This window comes from Mustela nivalis, assembly GCF_964662115.1.
Source record: "Mustela nivalis genome assembly, chromosome: 8".
NCBI classification, from domain to species: Eukaryota; Metazoa; Chordata; class Mammalia; order Carnivora; family Mustelidae; genus Mustela; species Mustela nivalis.
This window is the reverse complement of record NC_139027.1, coordinates 29,553,948-29,579,157: the sequence shown is the minus strand read 5'-3', so window position 1 is coordinate 29,579,157 and position 25,210 is coordinate 29,553,948. Positions and strand designations below refer to the sequence as shown.

Genomic DNA, 25,210 nt, shown 5'->3' with positions numbered 1-25,210 from the left:
TCATCATTGAGATGTCTAGGAAGAAAACTGTAGGAAAGAAAGCGAGCCATCTGTAAACAACAAAAATGTCAGTGTAGCTGAGGCAGAATGAGGTAAAGGGAGAGTAATAAATGACGTCAGAGGCAAAATATAGGCCTTCCTCTGAGTTTGATGCAAAACCTTAGAAGATCTGGAGCAAGTACGTGATGGAATTTAGCTTACTTTTTTTAGCACGTGTTTTGAGACTGTGGGTGGGGAGAGCGGTAGGGGCAAGAGAAATGCAGTTTACAGGGGCAGAATCACAGTTTGCACTATACTTGTGTTGTATTTACTTTTTGAATAGGCGATATTTCACATACTACAAAAAAGTTCTTTTAAAAAAGTTCTTTCACGGGCGCCTGGGTGGCTCAGTGGGTTAAGCCTCTGCCTTCGGCTCAGGTCATGATCTCGGGGTCCTGGGATCGAGCCCCGCATCGGGCTCTCTGCTCAGCAGGGAGCCTGCTTCCCTCTCTCCCTCTGCCTGCCTCTCAGTCTACTTGTGATCTCTCTCTGTAAAATGAATAAATAAAATCTTTAAAAAAAAAAAAGTTCTTTCACTTTTGATGAAAAGTCTTCTTTCCCACTTTATCTCTAGCCATGCAATTACTAGCCAAAGCAAGTATTTTTGTGTCTTTTGTATCTTCCAAACAAACATACACCTATGTTATTTTTTACACAAAGGGTACTGTACTGTATAATATTTTGTGTATACTTTTTCTTGCTGTCTTAAAGATTCTTCTATAACATTATATAAAGTTATGTCATTGGTTTTATGCCTGCATAAATCATTGTTTTAATCTAGTCAGCCATTTATTGTGGATGTTTAGGTTGTCAGTCTTTTGCTATTTTAATGCTGTAGTAAATGACCTTGAAAATAGATCTTTTCCCATATTTGTGAACATATATATAATCTAAATTGATAGAAATGGAACTGCTGGATCAAAGGATGTGTGTCTTGTATTTTGATTTGAAGGTAACAAGTTGCCCTCCATAGAGGTGCTAGTTTACGTTTCCATCAGCCACATAAGAAAGTGCCTCTTCCTCCCACCATCTCCCCAACAACACCTGTCAATTTTATCTTTTTTATCTGACAGATTAGAAAATGGATGCATCATGGTTTTAATTTGGATTTTTCTTAATGTCCATGAAGTTGAGCACCTTTTCACATTTTTAAAAAATCACTTTTCCCTTGTGAACCTTTTGTTTATATACTTTGCAGATCTTTGGGTTATCACTTCCTTAACTGATATGTAGGAACTTTCACATTAAATATTAAGCCCAATTACTCTGATGTCAACTGATATCAGAGACAACTGCCAGTATTTTTTTTTCCAATTTACTATTTGTCTTGACTTTTGTATGTTTTTTCGTCTGAGAGAATGACAGTTTTACCCATCTTTACCTTTAAAGTCCTGCATTTTATGTCCTTCCGAAAGGTTTTCTTTACTCTGAAATTATTTTAATTATGGTGGACATTCTCCTATTATAGCTTTTTTTTCCACAAGTAAATGGTGGAGAATTTACATGGTGGTTGGGTAGGAGCCCAGGCAATATCATTGAATTTAATTGATTTTAAAGATGCAGATTTCATGGTGCCTGGGTGGCTCAGTGGGTTAAGCCTCTGCCTTCCTGCTCAGGTCATGATCTCAGGTACCTGAGATAGAGCCCTGCATCTGCATCCACATCCAGGGCTCTCTGCTCAGCAGGGGTCCTGCTTCCCCCGTCTCTCTGCCTGCCTCTCTGCCTACTTGTGATCTCTCTCTGTCAAATAAAGTCTTTAAAAAAAAAAAAATAAAGATATAGATATTTCAAATTAACTTTTGAAGTTTTTCTAAACTTTGGATTTATAATTTATTTTTTAACTTGCTTATGTTTTAATGCAGCAAGATTACCTTATGCTGGCTACTTTGGATGAAAATGAGGAAGTGGTGGATGGAGGCAAAAAAGGAGCAATCGATGACCTTCAGCAAGGTGAACTGAAAGCATTTATCCAAAATCTTAATTTGGCCAAGTATGCAAAAGCTTTCTTAGTTGAAGAAGATGAACCAGCTAAAAACGAAAATGCCAGCAAAAAAGAAGCAAGAGTATCTCAAGTAGATAATAAAAAGCAAAATGCAGCACAAAGTGAAAGGACATCACTCGATAAGGTGAAAAATAAGAAGAAGCCAGAACAACATTCTGATGAGAACACCAGTGTCACCCCAAAAGTTAAGAAAGATAAACAACAGGATATCTTTGAATTTTTTGAGAGACAAACATTGTTACTCAAACCTGGAGGCAAATGGTATGATCTAGAGTACAGCAATGAATATTCTTTGGAACCCCAGCCTCAGGATGTTGTGTCTAAGTACAAAACCTTGGCTCAGAAACTGTATGAGCATGAAATCAACTTATTCAAAAACAAGACAAATAACCAGAAGGGAGCTTCTTCTACCTGGATGAAGACAATTGTGTCATCGGGGACACTAGGGGACAGGATGGCAGCCATGATTCTTCTTATTCAGGATGATGCTATTCACACACTCCAATTTGTAGAAACTCTTGTGAACCTTGTGAAAAAGAAGGGTAGCAAACAGCAATGCCTCATGGCTTTGGATACTTTCAAAGAATTACTCATTACAGACCTTTTGCCAGACAGCCGGAAGCTACGGATTTTCAGCCAACATCCCTTCGACAAACTAGAACAGTTGGCCAGTGGCAACAGGGACTCAAGAGATAGAAGGCTAATATTATGGTATTTTGAACACCAGCTGAAACACCTGGTGGCTGAATTCGTGCAGGTCTTAGAAACTTTAAGTCATGATTCATTAGTAGCCACTAAAACTCGAGCTCTTATTGTAGCTCATGAGCTTCTTTGTAATAAACCTGAGGAAGAAAAGGCTCTTCTTGTGCAGGTGATAAATAAACTGGGAGATCCTCAGAACAGAATAGCCACGAAAGCCTCCCATCTGTTAGAGACATTGCTCTGTAAGCACCCCAATATGAAAGGAGTTGTATGTGGCGAAGTAGAAAGGCTGCTCTTTCGCTCAAATATCAGCTCCAAAGCACAGTATTATGCAATTTGCTTTTTAAATCAAATGGTCCTTTCCCATGAAGAAAGTGAATTAGCTAATAAGTTAATTACTCTCTATTTTTGTTTTTTTCGGACTTGTATCAAGAAAAAAAATATTGAATCAAAAATGCTTAGTGCCCTTTTAACAGGAGTAAATAGAGCATATCCTTATGCCCAGACTGGTGATGACAAAGTGAGGGAGCAGGTCGACACACTCTTTAAAGTGCTGCATGTTGTGAATTTTAATACCAGTGTACAAGCTTTAATGTTGCTTTTCCAAGTAATGAATTCTCAGCAGACAATATCAAATCGATACTATGCAGCATTATATAGGTAAGTACATACCACTTCAGTAGGTGACTGTGAGGAATAACATGATTTAATAATAATGTGATTTAATACACAACACCTATGGTGCCCCTCTGTGGGGCAAGAAATTTAGAAAAGTGGATCACCAACTTTGAGTAAGTTATTAATCTTTGTTTTCTGTTGGAAAACTATGTTACATGTTTTATGTACATGATTTTCTTTTAAAAGATTTTATTTATTTATTTATTTATTTGACAGACAGAGATTACAGGCAGGCAGAGAGAGGGGGAAGCAGGCTTCTTGCTGAGCAGAGAGCCCGATGTGGGGCTCGATCCCAGGACCTTGGCATCATGACCTGAGCCAAAGGCAGAGGCTTTAACCCACTGAGCCATCTAGGTGCCCTAGCATACATACATTTTTTTTGTTGTTGTTTTGAGAACTTGTTAAAATACAGAAAAATATCCTTCCCCAAAAAAGTATCTGTATCCTGCCACCTAATATTTCAAATTCAGCATTCTGCTGTATGTTTTAAATCTTACAAATATTAAAAAATTAGAACTGTAGATAAAATTGAAGTTTCCTTCACTCTCTTCCCCCTGACTCACATCCTCAGTCCTATATTTCTTCCCCCTGAACTTCACATAGCCATTTAGTAATTCATTCAGCAGCAGTTTTTTGGGTGCCATCTATATGCTGGACACTTCGAGGTATCTGCATATAGCACTGAACAAAATTCCCACACCTAGAGGTGCTTACATTCATTTTGAGGAGGACAGATGGCAAACAAAATCTCTTAGGGTTAGAGTTGCATTTTTGGAGTTTTTTAAATTATTGGGATTAAGATTTTGCTCACTGAATTTTGTAGTTGTCCTGATACATAACCTATTGAGGGGTGATATTTTGAATAGCACTTTGGAACTATTTAAGTATGCCAATAAACTATATATTCCCTTCTTATTCATTTTAATGATTTTACATAACATACCTTATGACAAATATAATGTACTGATATCTTGAACTTAAGCCATGGTGCCTGGATTTGAGTCCTAGCCATTAGTTTGCTTTATAACTTTGGACAAATTATTTAATCCTCTTTAAAATGGTAAATATGATTAATCCCATTTTACTGTGGCCGGTTTGTCTATAAAATGAAGGGGAATGCACCTATCCTGTAGGGTTATTGTTAAAATTACAAAACTTCCCAAGGTTCCATAGCTAAAAAATGACAAAACTGGGACTTATTACTGAGTTCATGTGTATGTTAACCCATGTAAGTGCTCTGCAGCTGTTGGCTGCTGTTATTAATATTACTCAGATGAATAGCTTAAGTTTATTCCTGTTAACACTTCTCTGATCTGTGAGGTACAGTGATTTGTACAAAATCAGACAGACATGACAAGGCCAAGTTAGGCAGCAAATCCAGGTCTGCGGGCTTTGGGAGTTCATGTCTCATGCTGCTGATTGCACTGGTACACCAAAAAGAAAGTTTTCGTAAGAGTCCTTTCCATAACTCTTTAGAGTACAGTTTTCTTGAGTAGTGGCTACTTTAGTTTGGAAAGAGTTCCAGAGCTGAAAATTTAGAGGTTTGGGGATCTTAGAGTTTTGGGGTTTTGTTTTGTTTTGTTTTTGTAATATAACTTTTGATGGTCATAAGAACTTTTTGGACAATGTTTGGAATCAGTTTTTAACACAACAGTCTATCTGAGGAGTACATGCTTAAGTTCTTTAAATTATTGCTTGCAAAGAACTCTCACAGATGGATTTCCTCAAATGGCATCTAAGCCTTCTTGTAGTATTTCTTTTGGTTTTATTAAGAATCATTTAAACAAAATTTTCTGTAATATTATTTGAAAGATAAAGGAAATGTGATTTGGTTTACAAAAATATGATTTATCAAAAATTTCAAGAAGGTCAAATGGTGGGGACACCTATCTAAATTCTCAAATGTTTTAAAAATGAGTTGCAAAATGGATGAAAATGTTGCATATTTTAAATGTGAAGACAGAAAATTGAATATCAAATATTGAATAATATAGGATGATATGTCAATATCACCAGTTATGGAACTAACAAATGGAGGAGAGTGGGTCCATTTCCATATGGAAATGCTTCCCAGGGTTACATATTTCCGTTTCTAGTATTAATAGGAGAATGTTAATAGAAGTGCTTAGAATAAGAAGTAGTATTGCACATGAATTTTGTGTTAATTTTGGATATCCTAATGTCTAGAGGGCAAAAGCAGTTGGAGCATCTCTAGGATGGAATGACTAGTATAAAGAGAAATTTTTAAAATTATGTTCAATTCTCTACATGTGTGTTCATTAGAATTATGTGGAAGCCTCTGGTCCCCCAGCTACAGGGTAAGAACTTTGGTCCAGTCCACTGCTTTCATAGGTCAGTTTTCATTATTTGGTTTTGGATTAGCCTTTCATATGAGGTTCTAGATCTGTATAAAAATTATGCTGGAGAATGGAAAACCCCTGAAAAAGAAAAGAAACTACCAAAAAAGGTCATTCTCCTGTGATATTCTCACTCTCCCCCAAGATCATCATTCTGTCTGTTTTGGTCATTGACTTCCATTTTACATCTTAGGTCTGTTGATCTAAAACTAAACAGGAAGATTATCCCTAAGATGAGGTTAGCACTTGCCTTTACTACTGATTGTAGAGATATTTTATGAATAAACTTTTGATCTTGTTTTTGTTTTACAGGAAGATGTTGGATCCAGGATTGATGATGTGTTCTAAACAAGCCATGTTTCTTAATCTTGTCTACAAATCTCTGAAAGCTGACATCGTATTGCGAAGGGTGAAGGCTTTTGTGAAGAGGTTACTTCAAGTTACTTGTGAACAGATGCCACCATTCATATGTGGAGCTTTATACCTTGTGTCTGAGATCCTTAAAGCAAAACCAGGTTTAAGAAGTCAGCTAGATGATCATCCGGTATATCTTACAACTGCTTTTTAAATCGAGTGGGTTCTGAAATGTATTGGTATTTTTCTTCTTTGCTTCAATGACAGTAACTTACTTAGTTCTCTGGAGCATGAACATGTGTGTGTCCTGGAGTTGGACAGACCTGAATTTTAGTCCCAGGGGTGCAATTTTACTAGGTGGGCATGTTACTTGACCCCTTTACTCATAGTAAACTGTACTAAACTATAATTGTATGAGGTAGTTATAGTTACAGAGCTAGTGAATCTCTTAAACCTGTTTCCTCAGTTGTGAAATGGACATAGTAGCACCTCCTTCATTGGTTTATTTATATAATACATCAGAAATTTGAGGGCTGAATGTTTTCATGTAAAAAAGTGCCAAAGTCTTGGGGGAATTGTGGCTCAAAACTCAATTCTCTTAATTTAGAAAAAAGAAGGTGGTGTGTCACCAATCATCAATTTGATTGATGGAATTTTCACGTTTCACCATTATAGCAACAAGTGGGTCTTTAAAACTGCCTCATATAACTGAATACAGACTTCCAGTTGATTAATGCAGATTTATTAAACCATGGTTTTAGGAGTCTGATGAAGAGAATTTTATTGACATAGAAGATGATGAAGACACAGAAAAATTCACCGATGCAGATAAAGAAACAGATCCAGTAAAAAAAGCTGAGACAGAAGGAACTGTGTCAGACAGTGCTATGGAAACAAAAAAATCAGAGTCTGCTTCTTGGGTGCACTTTGATAATTTGAAAGGTGAGTTTCTTAAATCTTTCAGTTCTTTCGAACTTTTAAACAGGCATTAGATTCTCCTTTGGTCTTTTATTATTTTTAAGATTTAGGTTTTTTTAGTAATCTGTACCTAGTGTGGGGCTTGAACTCACAAGCTGAAGCTCAAAATTTATATGCTCTACTGATGGCCCCCAGCCAGGGCCCCCGCTTTGATCTCAATAGAAATTAACATTATACCATTTTAGAAGTCCTCCATATTTTTTTTTTTAAGTAGAGCTTTTATAACCAGATGTATTCAGGAACTTAGAAGTAAATTTTTAATATAGTGAATTACTTGTCTACTTATTAACACGTTACATGTTTTAAAGTAATTTTAATCTTAGAAATTAAAGCAGATACCTTTTGGAAATGCAGCCTCTTCATTTGAGCTGTAAAGAAAAGCACACTAATAAACCTTGGGGATCAAGAAATGTGCCAGATCCATTTCTTCAAACTTATTGTGGAACTCTTGGTCAACTTACTTCATCTCCCAAAACTTCAGTTTGCCTGTGAAGTATAAAAGAGAAGTATGGTAGCATCCAGGAAAAATCCATCAATTTCCCTGAAGACTAAACAGAGAATAGTCCTTTATAAGGATGATGAACACACGCATTGTGAAGTAGACAGTTTGTTGTAATGTGTTCTGAAAATTCTTCAAAGATAACATAAAACTTGTTCCAAGTGAGAATTATTCCTGGACATAATTTAATAATAAACATTAAGTGCATTTAAAGTTCTAAAATAATTTAGACCTATTTAATCTTCAGGCTCATTGCCATTTTAATCCTTATACCCTAATTGACCCAGATTTGGGCACCCTTTGTTACCTGGTTTATTCAGTAGCAAATACTATCATCAGTACCATATCTAATTCTTGTTGGGGCTTGGAATGTTTAGGTAGGATGCCTGGCTAAGAATGTTCAAAATTACAATTCTGTTACATATTTATATCTATATATGTTTATATATAATTTTATAGTTATTGGTTACAACATCAATGGTGGTGGTTTTAGTGAACTCTTGGGCTGGGAATAAAACATTTAAGAAATGGTATTTTTTCTTTGTTCTCAGGTGGCAAACAGTTAAGCACATATGATCCATTCAGTAGAAACCCTTTGTTCTGTGGAGCTGAAAATACAAGTCTTTGGGAACTCAAAAAGGTAATGATTTAAAGGTATTTTGAAATGATGATTTTTCAAGAAATGAAAAAATGCTTTAAAAATTAAAGGTAATTTTAAATTGTCTTTTAATTATTTGTCCTCATGGATTTAACAGCTTGAAGTTTCCATTTTTGCTTGTAAATGTGATCAATACAGTTTAGTTATTTAGACATTAGTTAAGTGGCAGAAGGAAGCAATTTGAAGAATGTCACCCAACTATAATGCTTTATAACCCATATTTCTGTAGCGTTTGATAAACATTAAATTTACGCATTTATACATATTCACATGTAGCAAACCTTAAATAATGTGGATGCAAATTAAGAATGTTATACATGGCTATAAATAAATTTTGCTTTATGCATTAGATCTCCCCGAGAAGTTTTATGATGATAGAAGTATTTGCAAATAAAATTACTTTTTAAATGCATTATAGGAACTCATATTTCCAATAAACGTTCTGAGTTATCTTTGGAAAAGCAAGTAAGTGTCTTACCACACAGACTCCCATGAGTCTTTGATACCTTTTCAATGAGTCTGCGGGTCACAGCTACTTTCGTTGTGATATCAAGGCACATTATTTGCCTTTGTCACTCTGTTAACAGTGGAACGGATGATATTCAAGAAATGATAGCTAAGGGACGCCTGGGTGGCTCAGTAGATTAAAGCCTCTGCCTTTGGCTCAGGTCATGATCCCGGGATCCTGGGATCAAGCCCCGCATCGGGCTCTCTGCTCCGTGGGGAGCCTGCTTCCTCCTCTCTCTCTGCCTGCCTCTCTGCCTACTTGTGATCTCTGTCAGATAAATAAATAAAATCTTTAAAAAAAAAATCAAGACTTTAAGAGCTTCCAAAGTTTAAGTGGGATATATCTATTGATATTTACCTTATTAGAAATTACAACAAAAATTTTCTCTTCAGTTTTTATTTATCTAAGTAATCTCTCTACCCACTGTGGGGCTTAAACTCATAATCCTCTGGGCAAGAGTCCCATGCTCTTCTGACTGAGCCAGCCAGGCACCCACAATAGGAAATTTTGAAACAATTATTTATTTATTTGACAGAGACACAATAAGAAAAGGAACACAAGCAGGGGGAATGGGAGAGGGAGAAGCAGGCCTCCTACTGAGAAAGGACCCCCCGCCCCCACCCAATGTGGGGCTGGATCCCAGAACCCTGGAATCATGACCTGAGCCGATGGCAGACGTTTAATGACTTAGCCACCCAGGCACCCCAGTTCTTAACTTTTAAAAGTATGAAGCATTCCTGAGACCAAAATTTTGAGAATCACTCTTCTTTAATGTATTGGCTTAAGTTTTAATTCTTTGTATTTATAACTATAGTAAGAGTTGACTTTCCTCTGTTTTTTAGCTATCTGAGCATTTTCATCCCTCTGTGGCCCTTTTTGCAAAGACTATCCTTCAGGTAAGTCTAATATTCTAAAGTCAAGAAATAAGAAAAAAATAATCTAGTTTAGATAATTAGTAGTTGGTCAGTGTTTTCTATCCACCACATAGAATCATAAACATTTTTTGCTGGTGGAAAGGACCAATGACTTTTTTAATACAGTAGGGTAGGTAATTCTTCCCACTGTGTGGTGAATGGAAATACAGGCTATTAGAAAATGGCAACAGTTATTTATTACATTCTGGCTTTTCTCCTGAAGAAAGACTGCCCTCCCTTTTCTCATTTGCTGTGTTGGCCACTTCAGTGTTTGGTTTCTGGTTAATAGATGACTTACAGTATTGTTTACCTATTCATAAAATCAACAGTCTATCATAAAATCTGTATGTATATGTATGACTGTGTTTAATTCTTCAAGTAAGAGGGATGAGATGGATATTTGAAGGGTCATTTATGGCATATTTGATGCATTGTAGATGATGTTTTTCCTTTTTTTTTTCTTATCTGGATGCATATATATAATTTGAGTTAAGTTCTTAGTCCTCCTCCCCTCTCCACCTTTCAGGGAAATTATATTCAGTATTCAGGGGACCCACTGCAGGACTTCACATTAATGAGATTCTTAGATCGGTTTGTTTACCGAAATCCAAAGCCGCATAAAGGCAAAGGTATGCTTCTATTTAATTATTTGGTTTTCACTGTTGATATTTAATAAATGAGCAATAAAACTAGGTTTTATATTACACTGTCTTAATTTTTACATTTCAGAAAACACAGATAGTGTTGTGATGCAACCCAAAAGAAAACATTTTATGAAGGATATTCGTAGTCTTGCTGGTAAGTATAAAGCCTCGACAGTTAAAGCTGACAAGACTAGTACAAGTCAATAAAAAATTGTATTATTCTTTGCTCCATATTACCAGATAAACCTAAGTATCCATCTTTTATTCCCAAAAATTATGTATGTATTCTTAAGTTTATTATGTCTGACTGGACCTTTTATTTTTTTAACTTTATTACAGAAAATTTCAAACATCCGGGGTGCCTGGGTGGCTCAGTGGGTTAGGCCTCTGCCTTCAGCTTGGGTCATGGTCTTGGGTCCTGGGATCAAGCCCACATTGGGCTCTGCTCAGCAGGGAGCGTGCTTCCCCTTCTCTCTCTGCCTGCCTCTCTGCCTACTTGTGATCTCTCTATGTCAAATAAATAAAGTCTTTAAAAAAAAAAAAAAGAAACCTCTTAAAAAAAAATTCAAACATCCAAAGTAAATACACAAGGATTATATTGAATGCCCTGTAACTATCACCCAGCTTCACCATTTAGCAATATTTTGCAATTTTTATACCATTTGTAGCTTTACTAGTGACTCCCACCATATCCCATACATATATATATAAAACTATCTTTTTCTTTTTCTTTTTTTTTTTTTTTTTTTTTTTTTTTGGAGAGAGGGAGAGTTGTGAGCAGGGGGAGGGGCAGAGAGAAAGAGAGAGATCTCAAGCAGATTCCCTGCTGAGCACTGAGCCTCACAGAGGGCTTGAGATCACAGTCTGAGCTGAAGTTCAACCAACGATGCTCAACCCGCTGAGCCACCCAGGTAGCCCTATGGTTAAAGATCATCGTAAGCTGTCTCTTAAGGGTTCAGTAGAAAGCCCACACACAACTAGTCTTTTTATATATTAAATCACAGCTTCTTTTCATTCAGAGACTAGGATTAATTGGTGCTTTATTAATCATTTACTTTCCAACTGATTTATTTCACAGAGATCCAGAGATGTAATGGACTTAACCAAAGTTTAAATAGAGTTAGAATTTAGAAGCCAAATCCAGTTTTAATCAAGATGAGTTAGAAATTTTCATTGTGAAGAGAGAAAATATTCTTGTAGTTCCATGTTCTCGTTCCCTGATTTTCATCAGTATTAAGTAAAATTGTGGATAAATGTTTACTTTTACTTCCTATTCCACAATGGCAGGTGTTACTGTCTTTCTTTCTCTGAGATGATAAGTTTAAAGTGATAATTAAGAGAACTCTTTAATTTTATTTCTCTTAAAACTGGGGTCCTGGATGTGGTTGGAGGACAGTGAAAACCATGTTCATTCACTGTGATGCACTGATGGCTATGTATGTCATTGTAGCCAACAAACAGTTTCAAATGTTGGGTCTTCTGCACTTAGACTTTTCCAGAGACTGTCCTTTGCACTAGAAGATCCCTTCTGTCCCCTTTCCTTAAATTTTGAGACTTTATAATTGGAGGTATGCTGTTTGTAGTCTTATGAGCTTGGATAACATAAAAAGGATTACTTTAATAAAAAATTTTTCTTAATTTGTTTTTCTAGTAAATAGTAAGGAGTTCCTTGCAAAAGAAGAAAGCCAAATACCAGTGGATGAACTGTTTTTCTACAGGTAATATACTCAATGAAGTTTCACTTGGGGAAATATTAAAATTTAAATTTTTAGGACGAAAAGATTAAATTTTTAGATTCCATAAAATGGCTTCAGTAATATAGGTCAATCTTGAAAAGATCTAAAGGTATGTCATTTGGGGCACCTGGGTGGCTTGCTCAGTTGGCTAAGGGGCTACCTTCGACTTAGGTCATAATCTTAAGAGTCCTGGGATTGAGCCCCACATCAGGTTCCCTACTCAGTAGGGAGTCTGCTTCTCCTCTCTTTGCCCCTCCACCCCACCCCCAAGCTTGTGCTTGCTTGCTCTCTTAAATAAAATCTTTTTTAAAAATAGTGTGTCAGCCTATTTTTTTCTGCAAAAGCAATTTATAAATCATTCAGCTTGCTAATCCTAAGATATCTAACTGAAACTTAAACAAGTAAACTTGTGGGTGGTTTTTTTTTGTTTTTTTTTTAAGATTTTATTTATTTGACAGAGAGAGATCACAAGTAGGCAGAGAGGCAGGCAGAGAGAGAGAGAGAGGAGGAAGCAGGCTCCCTGCTAAGCAGAGAGCCCGATGTGGGACTCGATCCCAGGACCCTGAGATCGTGACCTGAGCCGAAGGCAGCGGCTTAACCCACTGAGCCACCCAGGCGCCCCACTTGTGGGTGTTTTTAATAATGTAGCTTAAATTTTATGACTCTTGACTTCATAAAACCTAATCTTTAATTTCTTATTTTTTTAATATAGTAATTATCTTATAGGCTTTAAATCTGTTATCAGTCTAACGTTATGATAAGCAACTCATGAATAATTTGTCCAAAATACAACTCTAAGCAGAATTAGCAAAATTCACTGTGCTGTTACATAGAGAACTCCTAAACTTACTAGTATTCTTATTGTTATCTGTTTGGTTAATTCTGTTTATTTGCTTTTTTAAAAATATTTTGTGTGAAGAATTTTCAGAGTATGATCTCATCTGCAGAATTATAAGTTTCATTCTACCCCAGTATTAGAATAGGTCTGATAAAATATTGTGATGTTATCTAGAGCCACATTTTTGCCTTATTTCTAACACTTAGGTCATTGGTGTTGACACTAAAACAACCTGTCATTTAATTTAATTAATGTAAATTGTCATTCAATTAAGATGAAGTGTTTTTATGCACTAAATCCTAAGTCTTTGAAATTTATTATACTTCACATTCAGAAGTAGCTATTTTAATTCAGAACTTTTGTTTATAATAAAAATTTTAGTCATTTATATCCAGTTGAATTAACAGTTCTTACACTTGTCTATGTCACTGGTCATAGGTGCTTTGATTATACCAAGGGGGCCATTTAATACAATTATTATAAGGGAGCCTGGGTGGCTTAGTTTGACTCTTGGTTTCTGCTCAAGTTATGATCTCTGAGTTGTGAGATTGAGCCCTGTGTCAGGTTTCATGCTCAGCAGGGAGTCCGCGGGAGATTCTCTCTCCCTCTCCCCTCCACCTCGTGCACATGCACAACGCTGTCTAAATAAATAAAATCTTAAAAAATAAGATACATAACATGCATGTTTTTTCAGGTATTATAAAAAAGTTGCTATTGTTAAAGAGAAACAGAAACGGAATGCAGATGAAGAAAGTATAGAAGATGTGGATGATGATGAGTTTGAAAAAATGATTGGTAATTTGTTTTTAACTTTAATCTGTAAAATAATCTTTCTACTTATAGAACCATAGAATGTTAGTGGTAAGGATATCTTAGTTTTAAAAAATCATTTAGCTAAGATTACCATGCAAATGATAATGAAGAACTAAAAAATATTTCAGTGGCATATAGTAGTTCACCCACACTTGCTCCAGAAAGATTTAGGATTGTGTGTGGACAGTTCACGGGAAAAATAAATTTCTATTTATGCGGCGTGTATTCATTCTTAAGGCCTAATCTTTTATAGAAGAGAAACCATTTTTACTGTTCCTAATTTCCTTGCACTATTGGTATCAGTAGTGTGCTCTTTCATCTCTTTTATCTTTGTGATCCATAGAGCTATAAAATTATAATCTCTATTTAGACTGAAACAAAAAACCGGAAATTAGAAAAACTTACATTGAGTTTTTTTGCACATTGTATCCACTAAAAATAAGCACTTAAACGAATTGCAGTTGCTAAATATCATTTTGATATTGACCCTCTTTCCTTAAAAGAGTTGTAGAAAGCCGAAATTAACTGGAATCCATTTTGGTCTGGGAATTTAATTGAGGTCCGTAAAAAATAATAATAATTAAGGTCAGTATATTCACAGGCTTACATAGATTAATAAAACACCCAAGCAGTAGTCAGGTTTATAAAACATCATTTTGGTGTTTACGTATCATAAATAGCAGAATGACTGTGTTAATTGGTTCAGATAGAAGACTTGTCAACTTTGTTATTCCTTGCTGTTATCTGACAGTTTATATATTGTTCTCTGACAGACACATTTGAAGATGATAATTGTTTCACCTCCGGAAAGGATGACCTTGATTTTGCCGGGTAAAATACTTTTCTTAAGTCTTATTTTTTAAAAAACTGTTTTCTTAGCATTTCCTAAATTGTTTTCCTCAGAACAGTAGAATACAGGACTCTGTGATGTGTAGGAGAAATTTATTGAAATATGCTTGGGAAATGGAGGTAGTATTTTCATTGTAGACTTTAATAATGCATAGAGGTTCTAGGCTGTCTAACTTTGTTAATAGCCTAGTACCCTGCTAATCACCAAAAACACATTAGAAAACAATGTTCTCTGCTACATGTTGTTTTTCTTCAGCAACATGAAAAAGAAAAGAAAAGGTGCTAAGGAAGACCCAGAAGATGAAGATTCAGAAGGCAGTGATGATGAGCTTGACAACTTGGATGATGATGAAGTTTCTTTAGGAAGTATGAATGAAGAATTCACTGAAATTGATGAAGATGGAGGAACATTCATGGATGTGTTGGACGATGAAAGTGAGGGCATTCCAAGTAAGCATTTTTTTTCCCCAAGTAAACATTTTTAAAATACAAGGCAAAAAAGTGTATTTTCCTTTTTTCCTCAGTATAAGCTAGTTTTTTCTGTTGAAGCCTTTTTTAAACATTACTTTATATTCAAATTAATAATCAGGTTGGCTAGAAATTTGAATAGGATCTTTTCCCCCTCTTATTTGGAATTGAACAGAGGTTGAGTTTTGAGCTTTTATTTTAATTAATAGGCTTTGTGCACAATACCTGTTGAGCTGTTAAGTTACCCTTTTTTTATTGTTAGAAAGTAGTTATTTCTCCAAGTTAATCACAATATTCATTATTTATCTTTGCCTTATAGCAGTTCTGTTGTTTTTAAATTGCTTAATAGTGTTTTTATTTTTGTTTTGTTTTTGTTTGGGGGCGCAATAGAACTTGATGATGAAGTCAGCTCTAAAACCAGGACAAAGAGAGGCAAGAGAAAAGGGGCAAATGATTTTGACTTTGCTGGATCATTTCAAGGTAAGAAAACATCTCTTTTAAACCTAAGTAAGGCCTCTGAGAAAGTTACTACTCATTATCATTTTGGGAGATTTTCTAAATTGGTTAGTATAATTTTGTTTTTGCTTTTATGATGGATAACATCGGTTTCCTGTTTTTAATATGTGAAAGTTGTTTCACACATCATACCTTCATATTTTTTCCTCATAACTTCCTTCCTCTCATTTAAATATCTCTAGATCATCTTTAAGTATCATAACAGATTATGCCTTTTAATGTTAACACTTGTAAGATACTAATAAAGGGAAAAGGTGCTATGTCAGGTGACAGTTTTAGCTTTTTGATAAAAATGTAGAAAGCATTTTAAGTATTTGATTCCTGAAATCTGTGATAAATACACAGACTTGCTTTTTCTTCATGCTTTGAACATCAGACACTTAAACTTGCAAAACTTATCAGCTCTTTGAAATACTAACAGTGACAATCCTCTTAATTAGATGATTTACCTGGTATATAAATTATAACATTATCTTTCAGATTTTGTCTTCCACTGAGTAATGTACAGTGACACTTTAATAGTAGCATATGCTTAAGTATAAGACAAAGTTTTCCCTAAAATCATCTCCAAAGAGAAATGCTGTCTTATTCTTAAGTCCTCCTGAGACTGTCATATTAAAAGATGCTGTTTCAGTGACTTTATTTGAATAATAAAGCACTATTTCAGAAGACAATAGCCTGAAAGATGTCAGATCTCAGCTGACAGTAGTTTCAGATGCAGATTAAAGGATACCTGACAGAATTGGTTAAAACAAAAGGAGGCCAAGGAATTTCAAACACTGATAAATTGGGGGCCGCAAGAGTGTTCACCCTACATTTGCAAATGTTGGATATCATTATGAATAAACAAACCTTAAGGCAACTTTAAGAAGGCAGTAACTCTGCTTACTAGTTGATATTAACAGTTGTCTGTAAGATGAATGAAAACAAACAAAAAACCTTTCTGGGTACTCTACAAATGGGAATATTAACTCAAGAGAAGATATTCCATAATAGCATCAAATGCAGTTCCTTAATAATATACACAAAATTTTATATGAAAGGCTGTAGAAACTGTTTTATCAAAAGTGGCTTGATACCCATGCAAAGACTTTCATGAATGTTTGTAGCAGCACTATTAATAGCCAAAAAGTGGGAACAACCCCAGTGTCTGTTCACTGATGAATAGGTAATGGAATATCATTCAGCAAAAAAATGGAATGAGATACTGACTGTAGTATGGATGAGCTTCAGAAATGTTATGCTAAGTGAAAGAAGCCAGATACAGAAGACCACACTCACATCATATGATCCCACTTATGTGAACTAGCCAGAAAGACAAAGCCCTCTTGGGGAGAGGGCGTGTGACTGCAGATGGGCACCATGGATCTTTTGGAGTTAATGGAAATGTTTTAAAATTGCAATGTGATGATAGTTGAACAACTATAAGTTTACTAAAACATACTGAATTATACACATGAAAATGAAAACAGCTGAGTTTTATGATGAATTTTACTCCCTACTAAAGTTGCTTTTAAAAATGGCCCTAGTAGATGCAAAAAATTTGAATAATATTATTTTAAGAAAAGTGAAAATGGATAAAAGCAGTATTCTTAGTAAATATATTTTTAGGTAATGTGATTTTTAAATGTGTGAATTAAAATTTAATAAATATTAAAAGTAAGTGTTTTAGTTTATTTTGGAAGTTTGTAGGTTCAGAATTATAGGTTAAGTGGTTTTTCCTTTCGTAGACCCACTTTGAGAAGTGTAGACAAAATTTCATTTATAACATAAAAAACGTACCCTCCATCAGTTTCTTCACAGTTAGACCAAAGAATAAAAACTCTGACTTAACTAGATCTTACAGTTTGCCTTAAGTATTCCAAAATTCAACCATGGTCAACTTTGTAATTAGTCTTGGCTGATACTGTGAAAAAGGGTAAACCTGGAACAGTGTTTCCAAATCTGAAAGGCAGGCAGGAAGACACTATTGTCATCTCAACAATTTTATTAACTTTTAAATACATTATATTTGTCTTTAAATACCAGCTACTTAATGGTGCTAGAAGATCACTGTAATTCTGTATTTTAACCCAAATGCAACCTTTTTATAACAGAACCATGTTAAAAGATTGTTGAATCACTGTTGTACACCTGAAACTAATGTAACACTGTATGTCAACTATATTTCGATTTTTTTTTTAATTATTGGATTTACAGTTCAATAATCTAGGCTTACACTTTTTTTAGGACCAAGGAAAAAAAGGAAAGGAAATTTCAATGACCCCAACCTGTTTGTATCTGCTGAGGAGGTAAGACTAATATACTGTTTTAAGAAGTTAGCTATTCTATATTGTTTTGAGTTTTCTAATAAATGTATCTCTATTTAAGTTTGGCCACCTACTGGATGAAAATATGGGATCCAAGTTTGATAACATTGGCATGAATGCCATGGCCAACAAAGATAATGCAAGTAAGTAACCGGAATAATTGATTGATTGATTGGGGGGATGGCTGCACAGAGGGACAGAGAATCTCCAGCAAACTCCCTGCTGAGTCCAGAGCCAGGTGCAGGGCTCCATCCCACAACCTTGAGGTCAGGATCTGAGCTGAAATCGAGAGTCAGACACTTAACCGACTGAGCCACCCAGGTGCCCCAAGTAACTTGAATTTTTTTATGGAGGTTTTTAAATGGCCTTAACTCAGAACTTCTGAAGATGTAAGTATTTTTTGGAGGATTGTTTTAGGAAGGATGAATAAAATGGTTCCTTATGACCTGGAAGGCTTTTTCATTTCTGTCTGGGGACCATATAGGATTAAAAAGCATTTAGACTACAGCAATAAAGACTGTAATTACTTTAAACAGTTACTTTAGTTTTTTTATCTAGACAGGTTGTTTTTATATAATAGGAATTTGCCAAGTAACTTTGTAAGTACTTTATAGACATTTTTATTCTGATATTGGTAAGTTACTGGCTTCTGTTCTTTTGCCAAAGAAAGTGTTCAGGGGAAATAAAATCTTTAGAGCATTTTGTTCCTTTCTTCTCCTAGTCTTTTATTTGTTAAACAGTAATCTTTAACAATAAATGCCAAAGGAAAGCAACAAACAAACACACAGGGATTTGCAAAATAGATGGGAAATGACTGTGAGCCATGGCAGACCAGAAGTTTCTGTCTTCTTCTATGGGGCCAGGAGTCCACAATGTGGTGTGTTCATCTTTCTTTTCCCCCACAAAGGTCACAAACAGCTTAGATGGGAGGCTGAACGCGATGACTGGCTGCACAACAGAGATGTGAAAAGTATCATCAAGAAGAAGAAAAATTTCAAAAAGAAGAGGCCGAAAACCACTCAAAAAATTAAAAAGCAAAGAAAATGAGTTTTCTTATTATAAATTAAGTTGTACTTACTCCTAATTTTTGCTATTCAACCACTTTTCTTGATCTTGCTCTCTGACTCCATACATTCCGGACTTTTCAATAGATTTGTAATAAACTATAAATAAATATAGCTGTCATTTATAAAATCATGTAAAGTTGTTAAAATTAAACTATATTGAGAGAAATCAAACCACTTTTCCTTATTTCTACATGGTAAAATGAGAAAGATAATAGGATACATATGTCATCAAAAGCCCTCCAACATCCATACTAAGTTTTATAATGAGCACTATTTATTAAACATTACTTTATACCAGATGATTGTGCTAAGTGATTACATAATGTCATCTTGTTTAACCCTTACAACTATTCATAAGGTGGACAATTACCACTATTGGACAAAGAAACTGCTCCAAGAAATGAGCAAATCAGAGGTCACACTGAAGTTTTAAGCTGTGGTTTGTCACCATCACTTCTAACATGTTTCATTCCAAAGTTTTCAACCACTGGTAACTACTCATCTCCAAAAGAGAATTTCTGCCACCATGTGTCCTCAGAAAGAGCTAAAATAGGGATAAACGGTAATTTTTCTTGGAAACTGACATCACCAAAAAAAAAAGCCTTTTAACCTTTAATTGGTCATAAAGAAATTCCTCAATTTAAAGGGTGCCTGAAAAAGTTGTTTTATACTCTTAAGGAAAAACTTACCTTCCAAGATGAATGGAAATTTCTTGCTCATCGTTTGCCTGAAATCTGATGAAAGAAAGGTCTTAAGATTAGACATGACTAGGGACGCCTGGGTGGCTCAGTTGGTTAAGCAGCTGCCTTCGGCTCAGGTCATGATCCCAGCGTCCTGGGATCGAGTCCCGCATCGGGCTCCTTGCTCCGCAGGGAGCCTGCTTCTCCCTCTGACTCTGCCTTCCACTCTGTCTGCCTGTACTCGCTCTCGCTCGCTCTCTCTCTCTGACAAATAAATAAATAAAATCTTTAAAAAAAAAAAAAAAGATTAGACATGACTAGAAATTCATCATACTAAAACATGGAGCCATAATTTAGCGTTAGCTCTAGGGTCTATGAGACAGGAATCCTATAGATAAGAAATGTGTGTTAAGGTCCTGTTAATCAGGAACTCTCTGCTGCACTGGGTGTAATTTGCACTTGCCTTGCATGTTGTCCCCCCATAGTTACTTTGGACTTTTTCAAATTTGGCCTATATATATGATGTAATTTATTTAGAAATATTTATTTAGAAAAGTAAGTTTTCCATGTTATTGTGTAACTCTTAGTAACTATGAAGTTTGAGATCAACTTCAAAAACCGGATAGAGTCTAGTTTCTAATTCCATAGCAAGGTAAAATGGAATACTGGAATACATCTTGGATTCCATTTTACCTTGCTCTGGAATTAGAAACTTGAATTTGTTTTTAAATACTGTTCGGATGTTTTCTTTTATACACTTATACTTCACAAGTGACTGAGCATCCTAGAGCACAGTGTTCAGTGAAGTACCTTAAGAGGACAAATGACAAGTTTCAAAGATGGCCACCACCCCCAGGACTACTATTACCTGCTCTAGGGAAAGAGAAGCAGCATTTCCTCATTTTAAAAGTTGAGGGCTCTAATATAAAATTTCCCTCCAGAATGTGTTACAGCACTTTTTCAGTGGCAGCTGGTGGCATGGGAAAGGTTTTAAGTACCCAGTTATTGATAGCAGAGGAGGAACTCTGAGCGCTTTTGAAACTGGTTACTTGACAACTCAGCTCCACCACTACTTCTCAGTCTACGAAACAATGAGGTATAAGCAGCAGGCTGAATTTCTTCCACCTGTGTTCCCAAACTAAGCCAGACCAGACACTTGCTCTGTGCCCCAGACAAGTAAAATCCAAGTATGAAACATTTTCCCTAGTCTACAAGTAACATTATTTAGGGAGAAGAGTCATTAAGTCCACAATAATTAACACCAAATTTCTTACGTCCATAAAAAGGTTAACATTCAGTGTTGATATAATGTATTACTTCTTTCAGAAGTACAGGTCTGTGATTCATCAATCTTACATAACACCCAGCACTCACCACAACACCTACCCTCCCCAATGCCCATCATTTAGCCCCCCATTCCCTACCCCTCCCCTCCAGCAACCCAAAATGCCCAATATACTGAAGAAGCAATTTCTCTAAAAATGCTGTTTAGTACCTCAATATATTAGCAAACTGCACACCCCCCTAGAAAACATGAACTACTGAATTAGGATTACCTTGGCTTGTGTTCATCTTATTAAATAAAAAATATGCTCCAAAAACGCCCAAGAGTTCAGCTACTAAAACTCCTTTAAAGATCTTCTTTGCCACTGGTTCCATAGTGCGGGCCATCCTAAGTTCAACAATAACAAATACATGTAAACCTGAATGAGCATACACAACGTGAATACCTTTTCCACAAAAGCAACTCCATTCCTACAGTCTGAATAATTTAGGGATTAAAACCCTAAAGTTACTGTATGCTTATTTGTATTTGGTATGTCCCACAATCTTAGTTTTCATTCTCTACCCCACACAATGCACCAAAGACACCACTAGAAAAAGCACAAAAAGGAGATGAAACTGATAAAAGCACTGTAAAAAGAACTAACAATTGATGGAATTAAGATTTTTAATTGCCTAAGAATAGAATATTGATAAGGTAAATCATTATTTTTAGCCAAGCTAGGAATTAAGATATGATCTAATAGGTGCCATATGTGAGAACTCTTTGAAAGTACCCTACAAAAGTAAGGTTATTCTATAAGTGATTGTTTATGTTTCATAGCTGGAGGTTTTATTTATACAACATATTTTGAACTATGTGCCACAGCCCAAGCATTTTATATAAAGTTAAAGAAACCAACTTGTTCTGAGGAGCTGCTATTCTAAAAGTATTTTCAAACTAATTACATCACCCAAAAGACTTGTTAAAAATGTACATTTCTGGGCCTAAACCTGCAGTTCCTCAGTCCCTCAACTGTGATTCAGCAAGTCCACGGTTAGCATCCCAGTAAGGTGTGCATTTGCAAGCAACTCCAAATGACTTCTGTACAAGATGCCCTTAGACCAGGAGGAAAACCAGCCACCATCACCCAGTAAGTGGCAAACTAGACTTTAGATCTGGACTCTCTTCCTTTCACTAAAATAAAAGCTAATCCAAAAAAGGGTTTGAGTCTTCATTCTCCTTCTCCAACGTAAAAGCTGAACAAGGGAAAGCTTTTAAAAAAGTAACATAAGGGGGCGCCTGGGTGGCTCAGTGGGTTAAGCTGCTGCTTTCAGCTCAGGTCGTGATCTCAGGGTCCTGGGATGGAGTCCCACATTGGGCTCTCTGCTCCGCGGGGAGCCTGCTTCTCTCTCTCTCTCTCTCTCTCTCCCAGCCTCTCTACCTACCTGTGATCTCTCTGTGTCAAATAAATAAATAAAATATTTTTTTAAAAAAAGTAACATAGGACTCTTACTGAATCTATGAAATGTAAATGCAAGTTCTTACTCTGCCTCCCTATAATCCCAACAACAGGAGAAATCAGTCGTTTCTAATCTTGGGATTTTGATACTGTCTGATGTATGCTCTTTGCCGTACTGTTCTCTGCCCTCTGTGCGGAGACAGTAAAATCTCTAATACTCTACAGTCCCAGCTGACTGCTCACCACCATGACATGCTCACACCAGGCCAAGACGGGAAGTGAGCTCACGGAGGACTTGGCAGAGACTCTGGGAGGATCAGGAGGGGCTGGCGGAGGAGGGGCGCGCAGCGCCAGGGTGTTGTGCTGTGGCCCAGTCGGGACTGCAGGACCCACCGGACTCGCCGCTGCCCGTGCTCTACTGCGCTCCAGCCCAGCCCCCCAGGCAGCTCTGTCCTGTTCCTGCTGCCTGCTGCCCCTCCCCGCCCCATGGCTTCTCAGGAGTACCCTCTGCTCACAGGAAAATCTCCCAAACCCAGACCACCACCATGTGGATTCAGCCATCTTCTGATTCACCTCCAGATTGTCTCCTCCTAACTGCTCAAGCCACAGGTTAAGGGCGAAATGTTCAATGCCCAAGCAAGAAAATTTCCAGTTCTCAGTATAACTGCCAACTGGCCCAGGGGTGGACAAGTGAGTCAGATGAGACCAAAATGAAAGTTCTGTTGAGACACTGGACCTTGTGGATTCAAGCCAAGGACAAAAAAGTAGAAGGCCACTAGAAACAGAGGTGATGGCCCCAGCTCCTGTCCCTCCATGCAGAACATCTGTCAACACCTGTGGACATCTTTTCCTCCCCCCATTCCTATGAATGTTGCTCAGTTGTTACATGGCATGGACAAATGCTGTTGGCTGGTGGCATGGACACACTGGACAAGCTTGGCCTTCGGTAAAACAAAGACTGGATTCAATTACTCTAACTGAAACAGGAATGCTTGGATGAACAAGCCTGCCAGGAAGTCCCACTGGAGGTACTCAACCCGTGCCCCTTCCCTCTTTGGACCAAGAACCTGAACTTGAGAGATGAATGGCTTATCCAAGGTTATGGCAAGGTTACACAGAGCTGAAACTAGACACAGGTGTACATGCCTATTGATCAAGGCTGGCTGTGAAATCGAACTGCCTCAAATCTTGATTCTTTTTGCCACTTCTTATTCTCTGACCCTGTTTTTCATAGCTTAGGATGTAGGAATAATAAAAATATCAGCTAATGGGGTTAAAAAAAAAAAAGAAATGCTCACACCATTTCCTCTTGACTCCTTTTCACAATGCCTGAGAGTGGGGTAATTAAATACCCTATTTTTGTAGGATTATCCTATTAATTGCTTTACCAGGTGTCCCTTCCTTCATTTTGATAATGTGATCATCCTGGGGACTTAAAGATTAAAACTTTATTATTTTTATCGTAAAAAAAAAATGAAGCCAAGGAAGTTAAAAAAGAACTTACATATAATCAACAGGCAGGTGAGTGGGTGGGGAGAACTGTTTTGCTATTTACGATGCTGTATCTGACAGGGACTAAGTCATGATCAGTACAGGACCTCTCTTGGGGTAATTTTTAACGTGCAATAGGTGGGAAAAAAAAAATTTAAGTTAAAAATAAAGCGTGCCTGCAGCAATGTCCTCAGTATAAGGAATCCTAGTAAAATGTGGTTTTGTTTTGTTGGGAGGTGAGGTTAAGGGTTCAAAAAATAAAGTACAAATAACACTGTTACAGCATTTACCTTTTAAAAGTACATGTATACACATTTTACATAACAAGTCCCTCAGCTTCAGGAAAGGTGTTTTTAACGACTGATAAAGTCTGGGTGATAAAGACCACCAAAGGCATACCTGTCCACGACAGAGTTGGGCTACTAGCTGGCAGAGAAAGAATAAGATTAGACCGGATTTTGGAGAAGGATGGAATTTAGGTGAAATTTAAAACAAGGCAGTGCTCGAGGCACCTGGGTGGCCCAGTCAGGGGAACCACGGATTTCTTCTCAGGGTCCTAAGATCAAGCCCCGCATCGGGCGTGGAGCCTACTTTACATACATATGTAGATACATAAACGAAATAAAGCCGTCTTCCAGTGGGCTCGAAGAAAAGCAGCGCTGTGTGTCATGGGGTTTGCACCACACTGGCTGAGAAGCGGACTCCGGGTGCACAAGCTTAAACGTGCAATGCTACGTCGGAAAACGCCTCGTCTGCGCGCTACAGCTGGAAAACGACGCGCCTCAGCCTCTCCGGCAAAATGATGTATCACACGGCAAGGTGTCTCGCACTCTACATGTTGGAGAGCAAGGTCTCTCAGCAACCCTGGGTTTTATCAGCTAAAGCGCTTTTCGCAGGTTCCCACGATCCAGAACCGAGGCACCAGCGAGGCTTCCGAGAGCGCGTCAGGCTGGCTACCCGCGGTCCTCAGGCCCTCGCGGCTCCCCGTCCCCCGGGTCTTCGGTGCACACCCCGCGGGCCCCCGGCTGCCCCCAGCGCTCTCCCGCCTGCCCGGACGCTCCCGCGCGGTCCGCAGCCAACTCGAGTGGGCAGCGCAGGCCGCACCGCCCGACTGCGGCGACAAGGTCGCCCGCCTTGCGACCCGGAAACACTCGGACCTGTCCCGCGCCTTCCCGCTGAATGGATATAGTGACACCCAACCTTCTTCCGTATGACCCCAGAACTTTGGCGAGGCCCCCCAAACTCCTGCCCCACTTCGTGCTCTGTCGAGCCCAAGTGAGGACGCCTAACTCGAGCCATCACCCCCTTCTTACCTGAGGTGCTTGCACACAGGACTGCGCGTGCGCAAGGTTTGGCAAAGCCCCGCCCTTCCCGACGTTGTCCC

General features: G+C 37.3%; 2 protein-coding genes across 10 annotated transcripts in view; one reads left to right on the top strand and one right to left on the bottom strand.

Annotated features, from left to right (window-relative positions):
• The window catches only part of CEBPZ (CCAAT enhancer binding protein zeta), a 19,866-nt gene extending 766 nt beyond the window's left edge, over window positions 1-19,100 (top strand). Inside the window, exons 2-16 of the mRNA XM_082745653.1 lie at window positions 1,902-3,403; window positions 6,091-6,322; window positions 6,894-7,074; window positions 8,161-8,249; window positions 9,618-9,671; window positions 10,216-10,318; window positions 10,419-10,487; window positions 11,985-12,051; window positions 13,602-13,702; window positions 14,494-14,551; window positions 14,826-15,019; window positions 15,428-15,517; window positions 17,783-17,844; window positions 17,924-18,005; window positions 18,770-19,100. Coding sequence (XP_082601779.1) covers window positions 1,902-3,403; window positions 6,091-6,322; window positions 6,894-7,074; window positions 8,161-8,249; window positions 9,618-9,671; window positions 10,216-10,318; window positions 10,419-10,487; window positions 11,985-12,051; window positions 13,602-13,702; window positions 14,494-14,551; window positions 14,826-15,019; window positions 15,428-15,517; window positions 17,783-17,844; window positions 17,924-18,005; window positions 18,770-18,909 — 3,024 coding nt within the window. The 3' untranslated portion in view covers window positions 18,910-19,100. The remainder of the gene's footprint in view (window positions 1-1,901; window positions 3,404-6,090; window positions 6,323-6,893; window positions 7,075-8,160; window positions 8,250-9,617; window positions 9,672-10,215; window positions 10,319-10,418; window positions 10,488-11,984; window positions 12,052-13,601; window positions 13,703-14,493; window positions 14,552-14,825; window positions 15,020-15,427; window positions 15,518-17,782; window positions 17,845-17,923; window positions 18,006-18,769) is intronic.
• Window positions 1-25,210, bottom strand: part of CEBPZOS (CEBPZ opposite strand) — a 25,725-nt gene extending 515 nt beyond the window's left edge. Inside the window, exons 1-7 of one of the 9 annotated variants that reach the window (XR_014315648.1) lie at window positions 25,140-25,210; window positions 21,166-21,281; window positions 19,619-19,663; window positions 18,941-19,025; window positions 7,572-7,596; window positions 7,450-7,495; window positions 1,991-2,567 (exon numbers count right to left, since the gene is read on the bottom strand). Coding sequence is in view for 6 of the 9 variants with exons in the window: in XM_082745664.1 (XP_082601790.1) it covers window positions 18,943-19,025; window positions 19,619-19,663; window positions 21,166-21,281; window positions 24,427-24,440 (258 nt within the window). In the remaining 3 variants the exon portion in view is untranslated. The other 8 variants (XR_014315649.1, XR_014315647.1, XM_082745666.1 and 5 more) reach the window with 8 other exon arrangements.